At 35.5% G+C, this 24667-nt stretch overlaps 1 protein-coding gene across 2 annotated transcripts in view; it reads left to right on the top strand.

Moving 5' to 3' along the window:
* LOC113116936 (steroid hormone receptor ERR2) overlaps positions 1-24667 on the top strand; it is a 94193-nt gene that overhangs the window by 7352 nt on the left and 62174 nt on the right. Inside the window, exons 1-2 of one of the 2 annotated variants that reach the window (XM_026285242.1) lie at positions 7849-8196; positions 18205-18626. In XM_026285242.1, the coding sequence (XP_026141027.1) occupies positions 18218-18626 (409 nt within the window). In that variant the 5' untranslated portion in view covers positions 7849-8196; positions 18205-18217. Of the gene's footprint in view, positions 1-7848; positions 8197-18204; positions 18627-24667 lie in introns of those variants that run through there. The other variant, XM_026285241.1, reaches the window with a different exon arrangement.

Below are 24667 nucleotides of genomic sequence, written 5' to 3'. Positions count from 1 at the left end.
TTACGCTTTAGGATTGTTATGGCATTCTGCAGTTGCAGGGTTGATTAACACAAGACGGTGTGAAAAGATGCATTCATGGTTTATATTTATATGTGAGGGTGTTTGCGTTTGTGCAAGTAAATGTGTCAAGACACACACACACTGAACACACAGTCTTGTTCAGATAACATGAACGTCTTACATTAGGAGCATATTTGAATTGGCAGCTAATTATTTAGCAGAAAAATGAGGAATATGCATTATTTCTAGTGTAAAGAGGGAAAAAGGGGAACGATTAAAAAAAAAACCCTTCCCCAGTGTGCTCCATGCGAGGAATGAACTACTTTTTCACATGATGAACTGTTCAATTCAAGAGGGAGCTTTACCTTTGGGCTCACACACTTTTACATGTTAACTCTTTCACCGCTGCAATCGTCACACTGCCTGACTTTATTATACACTATATGAGCTCATTGTGTTGAAACTGGGAGGCTATATACATTAACGCTATTCAACAATATCTTATATATATATATATATATATATATATATATATATATATATATATATATATATATATATATATATATATATATATATATACCCTCAGATTATATTTACACACACATAAATAATTAATATATATTATATTATGTTGTAATAGATGTTTGTGTAACTCTCAAAACATCACTTTGGGGAAAATGGGGTAAAATAAATGAAATGTTTTATATTAGAGAACTAAATATGCATTTTATTTATTTATTTAGATATTTTTGTAAACATTAGGCTGTTTTTTTCCAGATGTTGTTTTTCTACAACATCAATATACATAATTTATGGGAGAGTTAAACAATTATGTTTAATTTACTTTTAGTTATGTTATTGTTTTATTTTATTTTGTTATGTCATTGTCATGTTATATTGCTGTTATTTAATTTATTCATATTCATTTGTTTTATATATTATGTACTGTATGTAATTATTAATTCTGGGCAAAGAAACAACTTTTTAGTTATGTTCTTATTCTGTTGTGCTATGTTATTTATTTATATTAAACTATATAAGCATTTGTATTATATTTCCTTTTACTTCTTGATTTATTATAGTACACACACACACACACACACACGCACGCGCACACACAAACACACACACAGGTGGCAAATAAGTATAAACAGCCATCATTTATTTTATAAGTCAGATATATGATGATGAACAGCAGCTTTAAATATGTAAGCAAAACTCAAAATAATTGAATGGTTGAACTGAATTGAATTTTTTTTTGTTTTTTTGAGCCAGTTAATTGAAATGAATCGTCCAGATAAACCAGTTGCTCACATGATGCAGTTTGGTGAAAGATAAGACCCATAAAGTGTGACAAAAACAGAGATGCTGTGTTTGATCACACTTTATTCGTTTGAGAAGTGTCTTACTAGTGGAAAAGCAGTGCAGTTGAGCGTTGTTACCTTTAATAAGTGACTGTCCCTGACTGTGTGCATTCATATGAAATGATTGTGAGGTTTGTGTTCCTCCGGAGCATGAGGTGGCTGATGGCTGGCCGTTGAGGGAGATGATGGACAGCGCTGGTTCCTGTGCTCAGGAAGGACACGACGGGGATCGATGGATGCGATCTGTTTCTGTGGCCGTGAGCTCATAGTCTGAAGAGGCGATGCGAGGCAGACGGGCTAAATATAATCCTTGGCTTCTGAGTTTAATTGTGCCGGGCCGGTCTCTCCTCCTGCAGTAACCGAGCACCATCTACCAGTATCCATCTGTCTCCTCTCACCTTGTTTTTTTCTTCACTCCTTCTCTTTCTTTCTCCCTCCTCGGCTCAAACTCGCCGTCAGATTCAGACACTGGCCCTAACCACAGGGATGACTTTATAATGCTAGGGGAACAATGGATGGAGGTTGTCATGAATTACTTTAAGCTTTTCTCCCAGCCCAAAATTATGTGTTTTAATGTTGTAGGGAAAAATGACCTAATGTTTATAGAAGTGTCAATAAATATGAGAATGAGAGTTAGCTTAAGAAAATAATACTCTAAACATTTCAGCTGTACTTGATGCAACCCAGTTTTCTTCAGTCATTGTGATTTTATGTTGCCACAAAAAAAAAAAAAAAAACATATTGGAAAGATATTATTTAGTGTAACATGCTACACTGTTTGAAATGTTTTAAAACTTATTCTTATACAATTATTATGCATGTAGATTTTATGAGGTCATGTTACTTGAATTATGACATTAAATACTGCGAGCTATTAAATCAGAAGGGAAAATAAAAATGTTTTAGAAACATACAAATAAATAAATTACTTAATATATATATATTTTCAAATGTACTTTAGAAAATGTATTTGTCACATCATAAGACCATTTAAAATGAGTAATATAAACAACAACAAAAAAAAGATTAGTAAAATAAAATCTACAACTTAGTTAAAGTCACATACATTTGAACCTGAAATGAATGGACATGTTATGAATGAATGCATTTGATCATCTGAAGTGACTTCAGTTCATCCAAGCTGCACATTACTAGCACAGCTGAGCTGCAGAAGAGACAGCACTGATGAGAAAGGGTTAACTTTACCCTGCTGATGTTTTTACACAGAAATCCGCTTCATTTGCAGTGACAATGTTGAACGTCACAGAACGCAGTTGTTGATGTCTGAAGGGCACAATCGTGATCAGCAAGCGCTCTTCCTCTCTCTCTCTGTTCATTTCTCATTGGCTGTGTTCCACCTCCTTAGATCAGTCGCTCATAAATCCTTGTCAAATTCCTCCTTCGCTTCTTAACAAAGTGCTCGTCTTCACCTTTCCCCTTCTCTCTGTTTATCTCTGCACTAATGAATGAGCGGCTCTCTGCTGCGGCCTGAGATTAAAACGGCTCCCAGGGGCCTGAGGAGTACACACACACACACACACGAGTGAACGGCCCCGGGGTCGGCCTGAGCACCGTATTCCCTCAGTAGCTGTTAACCCGGGGTCTTTTTATGGGCAGACATTGGCCCCCGGTGGGCTCTCGCTCGGGTCGCCCGGAGCCCTGGACGAACCCGGTTTCATTTGTATCCATGAAATAGAGCTCTGTCCATCCAAAACAAAACTGCTTGGACATCAAATGCAGTATGAATGATTGTTTGAAATGTTTGCTAGTGCAGTAAACAGTGTGTGTGCATGAGTCCGAGAGCATGTCAGGAGTTAATTGAGTTCCTTTATCAGCCCATCAGCTGCGGCCCTCTGACTGATCTCCCCTCCACCCACCGGGGCATCTGATACCGTGTGTGTGTGTGTGTGTGTGTGTGTGTGACCGTCACCAACCCGCTGACTCTATGAGACTCAAATATGAAAGGCTCACTGCATTAGAAGAATGCAACTTCTCCATTTGCACTACCAATCTAAAGTCCTTCTGCTCACCAAGGCTGCATTTATTTGATGTTGAATGTGAATATGTGAATCTGTGTTAAAGTGAAATGTATTTCTGTGATGCTCCGCTGTATTTTCAGCATCATTCCTCCAGTCTTCAGTGTCACATGATCTTCAGAAATCAGAATAATGTTGATTTACTGCTCAACAAACATTTCTGATTATTATCAATGTTGAACACCGTTGTGCTGCACAATATTTCTGTGGAAACCGTTTTTCTTTTTTTTTTCTTTTCTTTTTTTGTGTGGGGGGGATGGGGTCTTTGAATAGAAAGTTCAGAAGAACAGTATTTATTTGAAATATAAATTCAAATCTTCTTTGAATCAGAGGATCATTTGTGATGGAATAATATTTTTAAATGAACTGATATTGTTGAAATTATTGATGATTATCGATGACATTATTACAAATGAAATCTGCAATATACCTTTACTTAAAATCACAGGCATTTCAACCTGAAATATTGATTGAAGTGCATTTAACAAGAAATAGCCTACTATTTCAGTCTTTCTACTTTAAAATTTCACATTTAATTCAATGTTGCTGTATATTTCTTTCTTTCTTTCTTTCTTTCTTTCTTTCTTTCTTTCTTTCTTTCTTTCTTTCTTTCTTTCTTTCTTTCTTTCTTTCTGTTGTTAAACGGAGTAAATCCTAATCGAATAGGAGTGTTAAATGTTCATATTCACTATTGCTAGTTAGGACTGTGAGATAATGATATACAGCAGTCAACCTTTAAACTGGATCACAAAAGTGAATCAAAGTTGTTCCTAAGAGAAGAATACATTTTGGTTTTAGGTTTTAGGACAACTTGATGAAAGGTTTTGATCCACTTCAAATGTTGACTTCTATATATCAGATGGATGAAATAAAACATCTTTCATCTCATATTATGCTCTATCGTTTATTTCAGGGTGACCCACAATAAATTGTTTACATTAATACTTTTCATCATTTGGATGACTGCGCTCGTATGCGTCACCACATGAAGCAGAGACAGAACCAGGTGAAGAACGAGCAGCCAAGCTCAAAACAACCAATTCAAACAAACATTAGCTCTGTTTCTCTGTGAGGAGCGCACACTGCAATGATTGCATAAACACACTTATATTTACCAGAATCCCAGGCTTCACAAGCATCCTCATAAACACAGAGATTTACCTCGAGAGAGTAAACAGCTGAAAAAGAAAGCACATATGTAATAATGTATTGGATCCGGCTTCGGTCTTAAAGAGGAAGCTGTCCAATATTCGTCCTGTCTCCCATTCATATTAATCAATAAATTCAAATTAAATCTTATCTATTTTATTATCTTATCTTATCTTATCCTATCTATCTATCTATCTATCTATCTATCTATCTATCTATCTATCTATCTATCTATCTATCTGTCTGTCTGTCTGTCTGTCTGTCTGTCTGTCTGTCTGTCTGTCTGTCTGTCTGTCTGTCTGTCTGTCTGTCTGTCTATCTATTACCTGCATAGATATATTGTAATTAACACATGTATTATATATAGATTCTATACATACATATATGTGTGTGTGTGTGTGTGTGTGTGTGTAAGCAATACATAGATTTATTTAGTCAGGCATTGTTTATCTTCAGTGAGCTTGAGTTTTCTCTCTCTCTCTCTCTCTCTCTCTTTTTAGGCTTGTATTAGTTTAATATTGACATTGGTGACAAGGATTATAAAAATATATTGTTATCATGATATGAAATTACTCATATCGTAATAATAACATTTTGGTCATATTGCCCACCCCTTTTGCTAGTCTGACGGTGGTTTTGGAGCATGATGCAGTGCAGTTGAAGACCTACTGCATCCAGGTTTTTAGCTGAAGTGACTGTGCTTGAGTCTATAACAGCACTTTGTTAAGAATCGTAGACTTCTGAGCTGAGGGTTTCTGAGATCCTCAGTGAGCTGGTGTCCAGCGCTGTGGAGGGAGTGCAATTCTATTACAGCGGCTGGAATCAGATTAGGGCCGAACTGAACATGATGCTCGGTGGGCTCGGTGGGCTCCACATGAATTTAAATGGTTTGACCGTGAACGAAAGCAGACGTGAGGGGATTGACTTGACTCCACCTGACACAGCGGGACAGGGTTAAACACACCGCACAACAGAAACACATATCACTCTACAGCACTGAACATGAAGGGTTTGGCCAGAATTCCACGGCCTCCACTTTGCATGTTGCTAAATTATATTTCTACAGCAGTCCTGTAGTTCAAACAGCAGATCAGTGATGCTTGCAACATCAGAGTCACTGGTTTGATTCCCAGAGAATACATGAGCTGATAAAATGTGTACCTTGAATGCAATGCTAGTCACTTGAGATAAAAGTGTCTACAAAATGCATTTTTGTAAACAAAAAAAAAAAAAAAAAAAAATTTAATAATTAAAAATTATTCTATCCTGCTGAAAAAACGTAGCTGGTCTCCCAGCCTGTCCAGCTAAAGAAGTGGTCAAAACCAGCCCTCTGACAAGCTTTGACCAGCAGAGACTGGACTGGATGACCAACTAAAACCAGTCACCAGCTTAGGCTGTTTTGTTAGCAGGGAAATACAATAAGATTTCATGTGTCCTTTAACCAACCTCCACTGACTATACACTGACTTTATTTAACCAACTATGATAATACAAACTCATGGTTTGTTTCATGTTTTGTCATCTGTATTCACATTACATTTTCTAAGGGACAATTTGTTGGCAAATAGGAAAAGGCCACTTAATGTAAATTCAAAAAATTCCAATTTATAATCATTTTTCCCCATTGTACTGTCACAGGTAGGAAAAGCACATTTATTCCTCAAACACAATAGATCCATTATTGAAACTCAGTGACAATTTGATCATGGCACATTTGGTAACACAAACAGGGTTGCCAGATTGCATACAGTACATTAAATAAAACACCGGGCAGAAAGTTTATCCTTAAAGGAAAAAAGTTTGGTTTTTGAGCTTAAAGCTCTTCACATCTGACAACCACAAGCATGAACACTAGTGAAGACTTGTTAGCAATGCAAGATAATGCAAATGCCAAATTAAAAACACGTTTCAGAATAAATAACGAGCTGGCCAATATCGTGACAATTATTTTTAATAAATCAAAAAAAGGTGGATATCGTTATCAAGCTTAAAATATGATTAATTGTGCAGCCCTAGTTTTAAACCATATGAGTTTAAACTTCTGATATAGGGTTTTCTGAGAGCACACATCTGAAGCACACGAACAGAAAACAGCTGTCACAGCTTGTGAGTACTAAACTGAGTTCTCTTTCACACACAAGTTTACGTTAAAAACACACATGAGTTACAGCAGTCGTTATGTCTGTGAAGATTTGAGATCTGTGTGGCAGCAGCAGTATACAGTAAATAAATCAATAAATCCACTGCTCTCTCGTCTCCTCTGAGGCTGGGACTCTAAACAGTGTTTGTGCAGCCAAAGACAGAACAGTTAGCGTGTTTCTCCATGGCATTAGAGCTGTACAACGACTCCATCATGGGTATAAAGTTATAGACTGAGGGGCGGTAATCTCATAATGAGGTCCCTTTTCCATGTCACCATGGTAGCAAAATCTGACTCGCTCATTTTCTCAGACGCTTGCAGAAAAAGACTTGCCAAAACAAAGTTACTGGGTTCATCTTTTCCATGTTTCCTTGGTTGGTAGATGCAGCGGGGACCTGATTATAGCACGTCAAACCTGGACAAGTCCGATTTTCATAGTTTTTCACTGGATTTTAAATAAAACGGGCCCGGAATATTTTTTTTTTCATGTTTCTGGACAGTCATGAGATATTTTAGTGGCAATTGTCTTATTTTGTCGTATATTACATATTTTCAGTCGCATCGGACTCACAGAATGCATCGCTGGAGCTGTGGCAGCCGAAGAAAGTCTCTGCTGAGTTCATGTTTTTAATATGAACATAAAGCCATTCAGACATTTATGCCATTATGCTAAGTGTCACCTTTAGCATGACCTTTGACCTGGGGTTAAACTCCCCTTGAAGTTTGGAAAATAAAGCCTAAATGGAATTGCCCTATATACTGTTTCTAATATATGGCTGGTAATAAATGAGATGAATGTGCAGACGCATTTATCTTTATTCAGCAGCTCTAAACAAACGCTGAAGGTTTGACTCTGAGAGGGAATGAATTCAAGCAAACAATATAATGGAAGATTTGTCAACGTGCCATTTTATCATATTATCAATGCTGATTCAAGATGACAAACCACAGTCCAAAACTTTTGCCTCTTACAAGCCATAACTGGTATATATCATTTTATTTTTTATTTTTTGTACTTATGACTAAAAGCACAGGTCATTGTGATGATGTTTTGCTTTGTTGTTTTACTGCAATAAATATTCCACTTACTTCCACAAAAAATATATATCAGATAAACAACTGATAATTAAAAAATGTTAATTTTCCAATGTCAATTTAGTACGTCCGAGCTGAAGAAGCGTGTTGATATACATCGGTCAGATCAGCTGACTAACAGGCTTTATTTACTCACTAAAGACGTCATATGTAGCACTCGGCGAGCTTCTGCTGTAGTCTCTGTGCAGCGTTCAGGACACAGCCATCACACGCTCTCTGGCACAAGGTCAGTGTTTTAACAAGGAGCTATTTTTTATTATTTATTCGAGCCGTTAACCTTTCTATAGATTTCCAGAGGTGGTGTCACCTGATGCAGCGTTGAATATACATGACACAAGAGGCAGTGAAACACTGCAATGAGATTTCATTTGACACGCTGACCCCATCTCCATGGGCACGGGAAACCAGGGTGAGAAAATAAGGTTGACCTTTGAACCCTGGCCTTGAACCCAGCATCACCCGCACTTACAATTAAATCAGTCAGAGAAGCAGACTCTGTCTAAAGGAAGCCTGCACTTTTACTGCTCTTTCATCTTAATGCAGTCATGCAGTTTTGCCAAGTCACGCTGCTCGCCTAAAGTGTGGAGTTTGTATTTTTTATAGGGCCGGGACTTTAATGCGTTAATTGAGATTAATTAATTACACAAAAAAATAACGCGTTAATTAAGATTAATTAGTTACAGAAAAAAAATTCCCGCATTTTTAATAACTTATTTTTGCACCGCGGAACGTTTCTCACTGGATGAGTGTCGCCTGACCGATTATACTGAAGCACCAACTAGCGTTCGCATTTCACTGCAGCACACATCGAGCCTCAAGTATCACCTCAACGCTAAACATATAGCAGCTAGCGTGGACTTTACACTTTATGTTGAATTATGTGTTATTTTGTTGGTGCAACTGGCAGTTTATGTTGAACTCTTTATTGTTTTGGCCAAGGTTATTGAGAGTTGGACTTAGTATGTTATGGCCTCTGAAGCAACAGAGAGATGTTTTCTAATAGTCAGGGTTTCCAATGTTCTGAATGTAATTGACAGTATTGTGTTTTACTTAAAAAAACACTTTAAAGAAGGTTCCAGCACCTATAAGCTTCCTGAATTTCTGAAATGTACCATTTCTCAATTGTTTCTAAATATGCTATTGCTACACTTCATGGCAAAAATTGCACTGGTCTGCTAGACTTGGTTGAACAAAAATAAACAATATTTTGTTGCTTAAGCTTATGTATTCAGTCATTATTCAATGGTATACTACAAATCCATGTGAAAAAAAATTACTTCACACTGTTCTCAGATCAAATATTTATATGCGATTAAAATGCGATTAATTTCGATTAATTAATTACAACGCCTCTAATTAATTAGATTAATTTTTTTAATCGAGTCCCGGCCCTAATTCTTTTTTTAGTTTTTTATTATGTTCATTTTCAATCATTTCGATGTACTAAAACTACTAAAACTACTAAACTAGTGAAACTCTAGTAAAACTGCTATAAACAAGTTTTATAACAGTTATAATAAAAATGAATAAAATACCCCCCCCCCCCCCCCCCAAAAAAAAACTAAAAAACTAAAATAAAATAAATAAATTAATAAAATAAATAATATTTCTGAGGAACTTGATGGAAAAACTTCAGCTGAAGTGTAATAATTATTATTAATTTTAATATAAAATAAATAATAATAATTATAATTATTATTATAATCATTCTATTCAATTCTATTAATACAAACTATAATACTACTATCTTAAAAGTACTAAAATAAGGTTGGCAGTAGTAGGGATGGGTCACGATTTTCAAATATTTGATTAGTCGAATAAACTCAAGAATATCGATTAGGCTGTGCGATTATTTTCTAAGGATGTGAACCGTGCCCGAGCACGTCTGATCCCCAAAGCCCGGGACAGTTGACTAATGTGATCGCTCCGTGCCGTGCTTGGACCCGGTTGGTTGGAAGAGGTGGGCCGGAGTGCGGTTCAGTTTAATCCTGGCGCGGTACACATGCAGTGTGAGTGCTAACACCAGAGCAGGGAACTAATCACACGTGCAGCATGATTACGTGAACATTTCTGACCGGCAAACACAATAGATTTATAAAGCAATATGTTGTGAGAGGGTTTTCTGTGTCACCACGTCCCAAACAACTCAAAATAATAAACCACAAAGTTAACAACACGATGCACTCTACTCCCACGTAAGTCATGATTATGAGCTAGCTGCATTAAAATGATTTGTTATTTGTTGAAAGAATAAAATATAATATTCCACTGGTTGATAACCATATACATTTACTGCCCATATATAATTAATTTTTTTGACTCTGTTATGTTGATTTTGCAGAAGTAAATAACGTTATGTGACTATTCACAAGCTTTTAATTATGGTATAAATGCTTGGAAATAATATGCAATGTTTTAATCGCAATAAGCTTTGGGCTTTGTTACTTTTTATTATAACACAAGCCTCAGACTTCTTTCAGTTTCAAGATAAAATACAAACAATAAATGTTTCTTATGCACTTTAATTTGTAGTGAGATATTCGCCTTTTAAGGGGCATGTGAATCAATTATATTTTCCTGTTTAATATTTGCTGCATGAAATAAAAATGAATAAATATTTGAGTTCATGTTGAAAAAAAAAAGAAAAACAGAACAATTTAATACAGACAAGTTAAAAAAATCGTCAATAAGCCTATTGCTGTTTTTTGTGTTAATTGTGAATGACAGGTGCCACATATTTTTTCATAATAATTTTTTTGGTGGAGTATACAGGTGTAATATATTCACTTTTACTTCATGCAGTGTAGCATGATTTTATTATCGTAATTTTGACTTTATTCCTTAAATATTATGATGCTAATCTTATTATATTTTGTATTATTTTTTTATTTTTTTTATTTTTTTTTAGGAGGAGGAGGAGGATAAACTGATCAAAACTGCTCGATCACTGTCTTGCGCTGGCCGCTTTGTAGGCTATTTAAAAAACAAACTAACTTGAATTTAACAAACATAAAATGTTCCAATCATATTTCTGAATTAAATTAATAAAGAATCGAAATGGGACTTTGTCATTAAAAACCATAATTACACTATTATAATGGCTTCAACAGTAGATAGGGGGTTCTCTGCAGACGGACTCATTCTGAACAGATTGTGCCCCGTCTTCTTCTTCCGAGCATGTGGACATGCTCATTTAAAAAAAAAAAAAAAAAAAAAAATATATATATATATATATATATATATATATATATATATATGAAATAGATTATTGTTATAAATACAGATGTTAAAAATTAATGTTCACATAAGAGTCGTCATTCAGGCTGTTCACAATATGTTTTCGCGGGTACTGTGTTTTGTGATATTCTGTTTTATCGCATAATGTGTTTTAAGCCTAAAATTCATGGCTGAATTAATTTGTTCTAATCTTAATTACCGTATTTTTTGGACTTTAAGTCGCACCTGAGTATAAGTCGCATCGAATTTAAAAAATGATATTAATGTTAATGCTCATTTTTAAAGTAGCATTGTCCTAGGCTCCTACATCCTTGTGAGCAGTTGATAATAGACAGACTGTTATGTTAATAAGTGCCGTCATTAGGTTAGGTTATATTAATATGTTCTCTAATGAATTAAACAGTTTGCTATCATACAGATTGAAAGCCTGAACGCTCTCTCTCCCTCTCTCTCTCTCTTTTTATGGGTGTGTGTTTATGCGTGTGGAGGGGTGTGATTTTCGACTACTAATCAAATAATACCCAGCGATTGTCGAATATTACTTTTGCTTAAAATGCACATCCCTAGGCAGTAGGGCTTGGTGTTGACATGAATTTCAAGTTTCAATTCGATTCTCATTTGCAAGCTTGCAATTCTATTATATCTATCTATTCTATCTACTCTATTATTTTTCTACTAATGACTAATGAGTTTATGGTCACAGAATATGTTTTTTTTTTTTTCTGAAATGAGGTTATATCGACATCTTTGCACAGAGGAAACACTAATTGAGTGATTACATGAGGCAGGATACAGATTGTAACATTGAACTCTTTCTTTTAACTTACCTTCGGATGTTTAGTCATGTTTATTTTGTGTTGAAACTGCTATTAATGTGGAGTCTGTTGATCGAGGCGCTACAGCGATCTGTCACTCCACATTAAACAGTGCCAAAACAATATTTATTGTTTGAATATTGCAAAACCATGGATGTATTTTAAAATGGTAAGTGACCTTAAATGTTCTGTCCATTAATTGTAAACTCAGGTTTATTAGTGTTAGCGAATCCATTGGACTCCTGGCTCTGAGTGTAACCACATCATGACCCCTGCTACACCCTGTAATGTTCATTATTTATAGACTGGAGTCAAATACATAAGGCTCTGTCTATTTCAAAAGCTTGTGTTCAGTTGGCTGCATATTTGAGATGTCTATAAATGTGAAGCATTCAGAAGATTTGCTGTAACAAACATTTATATATAATGCATTAAAGTATTTAATTATGACATGCAATGCACATGTTGTATGATCACATTACTAAATATAAGCATAGTTATAATCCATTATAATAGTTATCTATTAATTGTCACACATGTTTTATTTTGGTAACAATAATTTATTATTATGTATTACGTATTATATATGTATTATACATTATTATTAATGTATTATACATAAAGGCTTCAAGTGTAGCTGAACGTCAAATAATTTTCAGCAGATTTCTTTGGTATTGATATACCATTTGGGACAATATTGGACAGTTTTGATTTTCTTTGACAATCATAACATCTATAACCATAAATGTAAATATTCAGATGTCCTGAAAGTGTGAGAGATGTTAGTGGTTATGTAAGATATGCTTGATTTAGCATCCTTCACTATTCACCAACGCTTGAACACAGTGTGTGAATCTGTTTGATCGTTCTACATTCATCGAATTCTTTAGATGATATTGTTTCCTTTGTTTCCTCAAGTTTACATGTTATGTTGAAAAAAAAAATGTTTTAAACTTGCAGTGCTAAAATTGTTATTTTTAAGGACCATTTTCAATGTGAAGCACTTTTAAGGGCTACACAATGAATCATATCATGATCGTGATTTCTGCTTATCCTGATCTAGTTTAATAGCCTGTGATTTTGGACTAATTATTTATCCTGGAAACAATGTTTTCATTTGACATTACCATTATTTGCATTGGTAACAAGCCTCCACTATATCTTTAACTTTATATCTTTTACTTAATCTTCCCAACCTGGCATCCATTCACACGCACTCTCTCTACAAACTTGTAAGTTCGAGTCTATTGCAATATTCTGCTCAATATGAAGGTGTGATACAACCAGACTGTTTTCTTTCACTCCGCCGTTTGCACTGTTTGCTGCAGACTAAATCTTCAATCAGTCCCTCACTTTAAACATGTGGAATTAGTTTTAGGAATTTCTTTTTTTTATTTCAGTTTTCATAATGTTTTACTGGTTTTCAAATGAAAACTGTATCTTTATATTATATTTATCATATTAATACACTATAATCAAAATCTGTATTCTATTTTCACATTCTGGGTTCATTTTGGACCTGAAGAATTGTTATTTTATAAAACAGTCATAACTTAAATAACCATATTGTATACACTATACAAGGGCTTGTGGGGATTTAGCATAATTTAAACCATTCCAGCAAGTTTAACTTTTATAATGCAAGAAATTCCAGCAAAAATGTATTTGCTTTATCTCCAAGCAGATTATGAAATACATCCACAGAAGCGAAAAAAGAAATCACTGTTTCAAACAGTCTGTCTTTATTTTAGAGTCACACAAACAGCGCTGCAGCAGCCTTCTCTGACTCTCGTTGAGTCTTGTAGCATTGGTGTGCTCTCCGTGGCCTGCGTCACACTGATCTTATTCACACAGTGCAGGGTGATGCGTTCTAATAATCTGAGTCACACGCAAATGTGACTGAAAACTACTGGGGAAAAACATTTAGGAGCACCCGAGTGTTTCGATGTGTTTTTGCAGCGTATCACAGTCATAGGCTGTCTCACAGATCCTTTAATAAACTAACAAGGAGACACAATGTTAATAAGAGATTCATTGTGCAGTGTAGAGAGCTTCGTTGATTATAATGGAACTTTGTGAGATGGCGATGAACTAAGGAGAGTGACAGATTTAATGATTATTAAAGGTCCTATGACATGAAAATGTCACTTTCTAAAGTTTTTTAAGATTAATATGAGTTCCCCTAGCCTGTATATGGTCCCCAAGTTTCTAGAAATTTAAATCGGTGTAAATCGAGATTTTTCTATCTTTCTCTGCCTTTGAGAAAATGGAAGCTAAATCAGGCTGATCTTGAATCTCCTCGTTGTGACGTTGTAACGAGAATTGTTACCTCCCCTTTCTCTGCTTTGCCCGCCCAAATATTTACATTCAGTCACAATGTCAGCACAGGCGTTTCAAACAGACTTTTATGATATGGATTCGACACCACCGGCACAAACAGTGAGTAACAGTGTTCATTCATGATTTCTGATGGGTAGCTAATCATTCAAGTTCACACAGACTTTCTTTCTAAATCCTTTAATACTGTTGCATCAGTGAATCAAGCCAGTGACTAAACGATCACTGCACAACGGAGCTCTTACTGTGTTCATGTGTTTGCTGTTAGCTGTGGTGAAAGCATTTTGTGAGATAACGTGTTGCAATAATGACGAGATCACTGCATCCACGCGATAAACAGACTCTGTCTACTCAATGCTCATCACTGCAGCCTTTCATGTGATGGGAAAAGATCTAATTTTTTTTTTATATATAATCCACACTTCCACGATTCGTTAATCTCGACAGCTGTAATAGTAAAAAAAAAAAAAAAAAAAAAAAAAATATATATATATATATATATATATATATATATATACATATATAACGTTATATTTGAGAGGGTTTCCACATGAACGCATTTCGAATGCAAAGATGTCAGCCAATCACAACAGTTGTGGTTTACTCAGAGTCTCACAGCAGACACGCCTGCTCCAAACAGAGCATTCAAGCCAGAGGGCTAATATCAGGATCTAAAAATGCTTTTTATTTCTAAATTTTAAATGTAAAAATCATACTAACAATATAAGTACACCAAAGAGAACATTAAAAAGCATTTAAAGATAAGGAAATGATCCATGTCATGGGACCTTTAAGGGAGTTTGTACATGTGAAGTTGATTTAATAGGCTACAACAGTTCAATAAACAAGTAGGTCATATTAAGTGACTTGCATTGTCTGACTACAGGTCTTCTAAAAAAAAAAATGCATATTGTGATAAAAGTTCATTATTTTCCATAATGTAATGATACAAATTAAACTTTCATATATTTTAGATTCATTGCACACCAACTGAAATATTTCAGGTCTTTTATTGTTTTAATACTGATGATTTTGGCATACAGCTCATGAAAACCCAAAATTCCAACACATCTCAAAAAATTAGCATATTTCACCCGACCAATTAAAGAAAAGTGTTTTTAATACAAAAAAAGTCAACCTTCAAATAATTATGTTCAGTTATGCACTCAATACTTGGTGGGGAATCCTTTTGCAGAAATGACTGCTTCAATGCGGCGTGGCATGGAGGCAATCAGCCTGTGGCACTGCTGAGGTGTTATGGAGGCCCAGGATGCTTCGATAGCGGCCTTAAGCTCATCCAGAGTGTTGGGTCTTGTGTCTCTCAACTTTCTCTTCACAATATCCCACAGATTCTCTATGGGGTTCAGGTCAGGAGAGTTGGCAGGCCAATTGAGCACAGTAATACCATGGTCAGTAAACCATTTACCAGTGGTTTTGGCACTGTGAGCAGGTGCCAGGTTGTGCTGAAAAACTAAATCTTCATCTCCATAAAGCTTTTCAGCAGATGGAAGCATGAAGTGCTCCAAAATCTCCTGATAGCTAGCTGCATTGACCCTGCCCTTGATAAAACACAGTGGACCAACACCAGCAGCTGACATGGCACCCCAGACCATCACTGACTGTGGGTACCTGACACTGGACTTCAGGCATTTTGGCATTTCCTTCTCCCCAGTCTTCCTCCAGACTCTGGCACCTTGATTTCCAAATGACATGCAAAATTTCACTGAGGTGCCTTGATACAGCACTCTGGGAACAGCCTATTCGTTCAGAAATTTCTTTCTGTGTCTTACCCTCTCGCTTGAGGGTGTCAATGATGGCCTTCTGGACAGCAGTCAGGTCGGCAGTCTTACCCATGATTGCGGTTTTGAGTAATGAACCAGGCTGGGAGTTTTTAAAAGCCTCAGGAATCTTTTGCAGGTGTTTAGAGTTAATTGCTTGATTCAGATGATTAGGTTAATAGCTCGTTTAGAGAATCTTTTCATGATATGCTAATTTTTTTAGATTAATTTTTTGAGGTTTTCATGAGCTGTATGCCAAAATAATCAGTATTAAAACATTAAAAGACCTGAAATATTTCAGTTGGTGTGCAATGAATCTAAAATATATGAAAGTTTAATTTTTATCATTACATTATGGAAAATAATGAACTTTTATCACAATATGCTAATTTTTTTTAGAAGGACCTGTATAACACTGTTGCCTGATTTTGATAAATTTTGTCGATGAAAATAGTTTGAAACAAAGTCACAGCTCTGCCGCGGCACATCTCCATTCAGACACAGCGGTGTCTGGTTTAGGAATGAACGTGTGTTTTTAAACGAATCGGACATTACTGAGTCAATAATTAAATTACCCTTACTTTATTCCTGAATAAATCAGCTGTTCCGTGATAAAATCAGTGACCACCTACTGGCTGTTTTTTAACGTATCTTTTCAGTTATTTAAATCATTTAGTATTTCTATATTAAAAATGTTATATTTAAAACATTAATCTCAACATGAATTTATAAATGTAATTGCACTCATGCCACCTCTGAGGCTCATTAAAGGTTTGAAAATACACCTACATGCCACTTTTGTGTTCTTCTGTTCCACCTCTGTACAAATTAATTGTGTTACTACTGATTTAATTTGACTGGTAACTTATTCTTCTTATTTTACTTGCTCCTATTCTATTGTTTTAATTAGACATTTTTAAAAGATATATATATATATATATATATATATATATATATATATATATATATATATATATATATATATATATATATATATATATATAATTATATATAATTTTTTGACAAAAAGGTGCCATAGTTTTAATAAAGTTAGAAAAATGCCAATACAAAAGTAAAAATAAAATTCCCCTGTAAATCACTCTAAGGAGTCAAATATCATCTGGTAAGGGGAGGGCTAATTTGTGATCAGATTTTTTGATTAAACATTAGGAAAAAAATAATTAAGCTCTATCTTAGAAAGCTGAGACATGACTTCATTCAGAAGGCATAAAAATGAACGGAACTCAAAATAATGAAACATTAAGTGACATATATTAGTTTAAACAGTTCTTAATGTCAGTTTGAAGCATATAAGCATATATGAAATACACAGATTCTGAAAGGCATTCATAAATAGTTTTTATACAGTTCTTAATGTCACTTTGGAGGAGAGCATGACAAATTTTGTAAAGCTGATTTGAAAACCACCACACATTAAAATATATAGACTTAAATAAATAAATTGCCCCATGTGACCCTTGTGAGCAAGTACTCCTGGGAATTCCCCCCGGTTTAAAAAAAACGAAATTCAAGCCCTGACATCTGATCAGCAACTTATTATTAATCAATTATTATGAATTTTCTACATGTCACTGCTATTACTGCATTTACCCCCTTGTTATTAATTAAAAACTGAAATAGATTATTATTAGTAGTAGTATTTTACATTATTATAACTTTGTAGATGATACCGGGTCCAAAATGACCCGAACATGAAACCTATACACATTTTTGTTTAAATAATTACATTACTTGAACAAACAAATGAATGAACATACAAACAAATAAATGATGTTGTAGAAGCTTCATTGCCTTATTATTCATTTTTATTATATATTTTTACATGTATCTCTTCTGAATCAAAATGTAGTAAATACTGCTGCTGCAAATCTAACAAATATGGAATAACCCCCCAAGAACCAGTTATACATGATCACCCCATAGCAGATCTATACAGGTGGAGCTGGGGAAGGTGGAGGCTTTCTGACAGAAACACTAGTACATATTTAAATGTTTAGCAGCGAACTCATTGGCTACTTATACAAGAGAGAGCCAATCAGCTGTGCCATGTGATAATGATGTCATCATGTCATATTGAGTTACTGCGCCAGAACTCTGTATTTAATTCTGATACTATGTTGATGTTGATGATTTGATTTGCTAATGCAATAGCAATAATGTAAAAACAATACAAATATACAGTGCTTATCCATCTGCATCCTCCGTCTCACGCCGCTGTGTGTGTTTCAGGCTGCTGAACAGGATGGCTGCTGAGGAGCGGCACATGACGTCCAGCTGTGGTTCCTACATCAAGACAGAGCCCTCCAGTCCGTCCTCTCTGGTGGACACAGCCAGCCACCCCAGTCCCGGCGCACATTCGGACGCCAGCGGCGGCTACGGCAGCACCATCAACAGTCACTCCAACGGCCTGGACTCTCCACCCATGTTCACGGTGGGTGGGCCGCTGGGCGCAGTGGGGAGCGCCTGCCGTAAACGCTACGAGGACTGTTCCAGCACATTACTGGACGACCCTGGCTCCATCAAGTGCGAGTACATGCTCAACTCCATCCCAAAACGCCTGTGCCTGGTGTGCGGAGATATCGCGTCGGGGTATCACTACGGTGTGGCCTCCTGTGAAGCCTGCAAGGCCTTCTTCAAGAGAACAATACAAGGTATTTCATGTACATGTTGTGCTTTCTACACACTACAGGTCAAAGATTGCTTTAATGTTTTGGAAAGGAGTGTTATTGAGGCTGCTTTTAATTGATAAAAAAAAATACAGTACAACTTGTGAAATATTATTACAAGCAGCTGTTTTCTGTGTGAATTGTGAATCTCTGTTAAAGTGTAATTTATTTCTGTGATGTACAGCTGTATTTTCAGCATCATTCCTCCAGTCTTCAGTGTCACATGATCTTCAGAAATAATGAAAATATGATGATTTGTGCCTCTTCTTATTTTTGTGGAAAGTGTGATAGAGTAATCAAGATTTAATTAAAAAAAGAAAAAGGAATAAATTAATTAGCAGCCTCTTCGTATAGGATGCTTTAAATTGGTCAAAGTGACAGTAAAGACATATATAACAAAACATTTCTGTTTCAATTAAATGCTGTTCTTTTGAACTTTATTTGTCTATGAGTCCTGAAAAATAAAATCAAGCACATTTTCCACAAAAATGTTTGGCAACACAACTGTTTTCATCAGTTCTTGAGCAGAAAATCATCATATTCTGATTTCCGAAGGATCATGTGACACAGAAGACTGGAGTCATGATGCTGAATATTTCATCACATGATCTGAGAATGAGAAACATTGAACCATGCATGGTCAACTGTCAATAAAAAGACAATGTGCATATTGACATTATCATGCCATGGACATGGTGATGTATGGTGTGGCGCCAGCAGTGACGTTACAGTAATCAATCCAGTTGATCGCCTATAAGAGGTTTACTGTTACAGAGACATTTGATAAGATGACCACACTGACCAGAACACCTAGTGGATGAAATAGTGTCTCTTCTCACTAAAGCACAGAAGAAATGGACAAACCAAAGGTTTCACACTGATTAATAGTAAAAAAATCTGGTCCACGTTGTGTCTCATTTTGTCTGAAGGAAAAGAAAACAGAACAAAATTCAAGACCAGTGTTGTCTTCATGTTACTTGTAATTTTCTTAGAAATTAAATTAGATAATGTAAGTTTGACAAAAAAGTTTCCCCCAAAAGATCATTTAAAGTCATTATTGTGTTAAATTGATAAACATTACAAAAAAGGAGCTTTAGACATAAATATTTTTATTCAATTTATTTTTATTGGAACTATTTTTATTTTTGTAAAACTCCATTTAACAAAGGTATTGTCAATATTAAATAAAATACAGAAAACCATGGGGTTAGTTAATGCCGTTAAAACCTACGGACAGATCCAGTGTTTTCTGTGGAGTCCTGTGAGTGTTTTAAGCTGAGTGAGACTTCTGTGGTGCGTGATGTTCAGGTCAGAACAGACATGGAGCATCACACTGTCAGATTGGATTGACACAGACAAGAGGACCAGTGTCCTGAACCAGATACTAATCACAGGGACTCTGTCTGTGTGTGTGTGTGTTTCATAGACCTTCAACCTTCGCTAATCAAAAGAGTTACTGTATTAATGAAATTTATTCATTCGTTAATCCATTAATTGCATAATACCCCACATTTCCCAGTGCTCACAAGACTATATCTCACAAGATATATTTGGCACACATGCCTAAACGCAGGAAATACACTGATACAGTATCTGAGGTGTCATGTATAGGACACACTGTTCTAAATGGAAATGGTCACATTAAATATAACATTTACAGATAAGAATATTATTGTTGGCTGAGTGATTAGTTGTAAACCATAAAAAAAAAACCACTCTAAATTATCTTTGTTGTTAAACATCCAATCTCCTTCATATCTTCTGTTTGATGGTTTGAATTTTTTGTAAAAAAATAAAAAAAAGTGTAAAAGCTCTTTTAGTGTCATTGTACAAATCTTTCCTGATTTTGCTCAAGTAATAAGGTCAGTAATATCTCCAGATGAACTCTTACTGGACTGAAGCAGCTCAGCTTTACTTGATTCTCCATCAATCATGTTTTAGAGTCTCAAATCTGATCCTCAGGATCTTTTGATGAGCGTTTGTTTCCAGAAGCTTTACTTTCACTGTTCCTCAGCGGAGGAATGATCTTCACAAGCCTCCAGAACATCTCACATCTTCTGAGGAGCCTTGATTTCTTCAGCTCTCCATCACTGTGTTATATGTGCGGATCATTTACATCTCATCTTACTGACACACGTTACTGCAGATATAGAGAGATCACTGATATATAGAGCACTTTATGTCAGTATCTGCTCTGCTGTTTTATTACACGGCTCTGTGGAATACTTGATTCTGATTGGTCAGTCGTTCTATTTCAAGGTATGTCATCCATCAATAACAACTGGTAAAAGCTGATAACACAGGCTCATACAGGTAACTGAAGTTGGTGCTGTACTCTTGCTAGGAACTGTTTTTCTTGGTGGAAGCTTTGCGTTTGTTTAGCTAATAAAATATTAAAACTCGATTCAAAATGATGAACAATTATTTCATTATAGCCTCGTTTACACTGCAGGTCTTGTTACCCAATTCTGATTTGTTGCCTATATCCAATGTTTTTTGCTGTCCGTTTACATGTTCTTTCAATTGTGACCCATATCCGATTCATGTGTTTATACTTGCCATACCTCCTGAAACATCAGGCATGTGTTGTAGTCATTTACCGCCTCCACGTGTGCTTCCTCATGAGAATAATGTGACTTGTGCTGACAAAACGAGTCACAATGAGCAATTAAAAACAAAAAAAATGTGTGTGGGGGCTTATATTCTAACACTCAGTCAAACATTGACTGAGTCACCCATTTGAAGTCGATAGTAAAGTCCTCTGTCTTTTCTTATAATTAACTACTATATTAATAATCACAATACAGCTATTTTTTCTTTTTAATTATATGTTTGCAATTATAAATAAGAACAGATGCAAAAAAGTAGCCTAGAAAGAAACAAAAAATGCATTACGTTAATCATTTTATATCTAAACTAAAGCTTTCATGTAGGAAAAACAGTCAAACGTAAAAATAATTTGTGTGTTCATTACAAATAAATAGATTATTAAAACTACAAAAGCAGTTCAGTTAAAGAGCAGCGAGTGATGCCCTCTTTTCTTGTATTGTTAGATTAACATTATGATAATGATACAGACTATCTTATACTGTAATGCATGGGTCTAATATAATGTTACACATCAGATGTTTTCCCGCAACAGTTCCCCAAGCGTTCACTTAGGACAGAGCAGATTATGTTTGTGTGAATTCTGAAATACACTAATTCTGTATACGTGTGTATTTATTGGGATCGTGCGCCATCAGAAGCACCGTTATACGCACGCACTTCGGCTGACAGTCAATCTGAGAAGCAAGCGGAGAAAGTGTACAAATATAATTATATTTTGCCTGTAGCTCAAAACAGCATGTGCAAATTTACACTCATTTTGCCAGCATGGGTCACATATGACGTTGTTAAACCGCGGAGAAGTACCAAATCGTCACATTTTTAATGACGTACAAAATGCAGTTCATCAGAAAATCCAATCTGCCTGTCGCATTGGCACGTATCTGATTTATTTCCACATACTGTATAAATGAGGCCTGAAACTGAACTCGAAATGTCCGAATGCATGCGCTTTTTTCCTGTTTACACTGTCATAGAACAGATCTGATCTGTGTACCATATGAGCAGTGGCGGCTCCAGACAATTTTGATTGGGGGGGCAATGGGGGGTCCTGGTCATTTCAAGGGGGTCTCATGAAAACCAACAAAAAATACAGTGGACACGGCTAATAACTGCATATTACTGCTACTAAACTACAAAAACAGCACATCATATCAACTACTTTGTTTTTAATTAATTAATCAATTGCAGTTTGCAAACAGTATGCTCAAACTTTAAAGGGTTGGCGCTTTAAATGGTTCGCGTCACCAATACGCATTAATCCACAAATGACTTAAGCTGTTAACTTTTTTTAGCGTGGCTGACAGTCCGTCTGAACAGGGCCGTGCAGAGACCTTTGAAGGGGCAGGTGCTCAAAGTATAAAAGGGGCACATGGAACAAGGCTTAAAATGGCACTGCTCAAAATATCAATACAGCAATATATTTTACAAATGCTTTGATGCAGTTTTGAAAAAGAAACAATAGAGAAGACAATTTTAAGTTTAAAATAATAATAGCTCTGGTTAAGAAACTGAAATGTCTTAAATTGTCCCAACCTGATGGCTTTTTCTTCTCTGTTCTACAGAATAATTAAGAACAGCTGTTATAGTAAAAACTATGGAAAACACTTGTGCCTCTACATTTTCCTCTTTCTCACCAGCCTCTGTCTCCTGGCTTGCTGTTACCTGCTCTCTTTCTGTCACTTGTGCCTCTACATTTCCCTCTTTTTCTTCCTCTTCCTCCATCTCCTCATTTGATCTATTACTTTCCACTCTCTGTCCATCTAGGAACAAGGCTCAATTTACTATTTCAGCATTAATCTATTATTTTAACCATCACTACTACTCTTGCACCTAATTAATAAGTCCACCTTAAATATTGATACAAAACATAAAAAAACTGATACACTGGAATATAGTGATTAATATTATTATTACTGTTGTAGTTGTTGTTGTCTAAAATTTAACACCTTTGCAATGTAAACAAATGACAGGCTACATTTGTTATTCATATCCTTCACACTGCACTTTGATGTCAGGTATATTATGCATTTTTTATTGACATTGATATTTTTACATTTATTTCCAGAGAGATATATTGAGTTTACAGGCTAAAGTGGTCTTGCTGTGGTAAACACTGTTGCTATTGTAGAAAAAAAATTGCATCACATTTAAAATATAATTATATTTTAATTCATTTCTGAATTGTTTTTATTTTTATAATGATAATTCAGAGAATGAGAAAATCTGAATAAGCCTTACCAGTGTTGTGATAATTATTTTTAAGTCACTCTATGTGTTAAAAAATAAATAAGTACTGTAATATAACAATAGTTTAGTCAAATAACATAAAAAGACCAGACCCTTCGATGCCTGTGAAACCTTTCTCTCTAAAACAACACGCTAGTGTTACTTCTACACTACAGGCTACACACAAAATATAAACAACATATCTGAATGTTCTCACATCACATCGTTCTTGTAAAATAATAATAAGTAAATAAATATCAAAATCACTTCGCTGAGAATGAAACACCCCTTACCAGCAGCCGAGGTGTTGAAAATATCCTTTAGCAATTAAAAAATCGGAATCGTCCCGGTCGGATGAGGTCATGAGATCATCATGTTGGTCATTTTATTTATGGCTAAATTATTATTAATAAATTGTACTAATATTATGATTGGGCGTGGGCAGGCATTACCAAAAGGGAATGTTATTATAAAAAAAAAAAAAATTAGAGGAAATTTTGCTTTGATAAAAGGGCACTTAAGGGGCAAAGGAGCAGGTGCTCAAGTGAACCGGTTCTTTCAGAAAATTCGATCAAATAAACCAGTTGAAAAAAAAAAAAAAACGGTTCACTTTTGCGCTCGATGTAATGTCATTCGCGATGACTGCCCTTCATTCAAGCCTTCGGTTTACCCGCGCTCATAACATTAGCACAGAATCAGTTCAGAATCAATCACCAAAAGAATCAGCTCGGTTCAGACGAGCTGTGAGTCAGTCTGCTTCACACTGAATCACACATCGCAGTATCATCAGCTCCTCGATTCACGAGTCAGACGCGTCCGACAGAAAGGGTTTTCATTCAGTGTACGAATAAATGTCGAAATAATTATTATTTATTATTATTCTGCGTAGTTTGAAGATATTTTTTTATATTTATCCCGGATATATATATATAAATATATATAATCAGGAAGAGGCTGGGGGGTCAAATGGGGGGTCAAGGCGTTTTTTGGCAGGGTCTTGAGACCCCCCAGACCCCCCCTGGCGCCGCCGGTGCATATGAGCAAAAATCTGAATTGGGTCACATGTAAACCAGGCCTATGTCATCCTGGTATTGTGGACTCACGCTCTCGTTTCATACAAACACAGCTGCTGCCATTTTGCCACAATTGTTTTGTACGTTGTAATGGATTATAAGATAACTAACATACTG

Source organism: Carassius auratus, chromosome 17 (assembly GCF_003368295.1).
Source record: "Carassius auratus strain Wakin chromosome 17, ASM336829v1, whole genome shotgun sequence".
In the NCBI taxonomy this organism is placed as follows: Eukaryota; Metazoa; Chordata; class Actinopteri; order Cypriniformes; family Cyprinidae; genus Carassius; species Carassius auratus.
The sequence above is the reverse complement of the archived record's forward strand: the minus strand, read 5'-3'. Positions and strand labels throughout refer to the sequence as shown.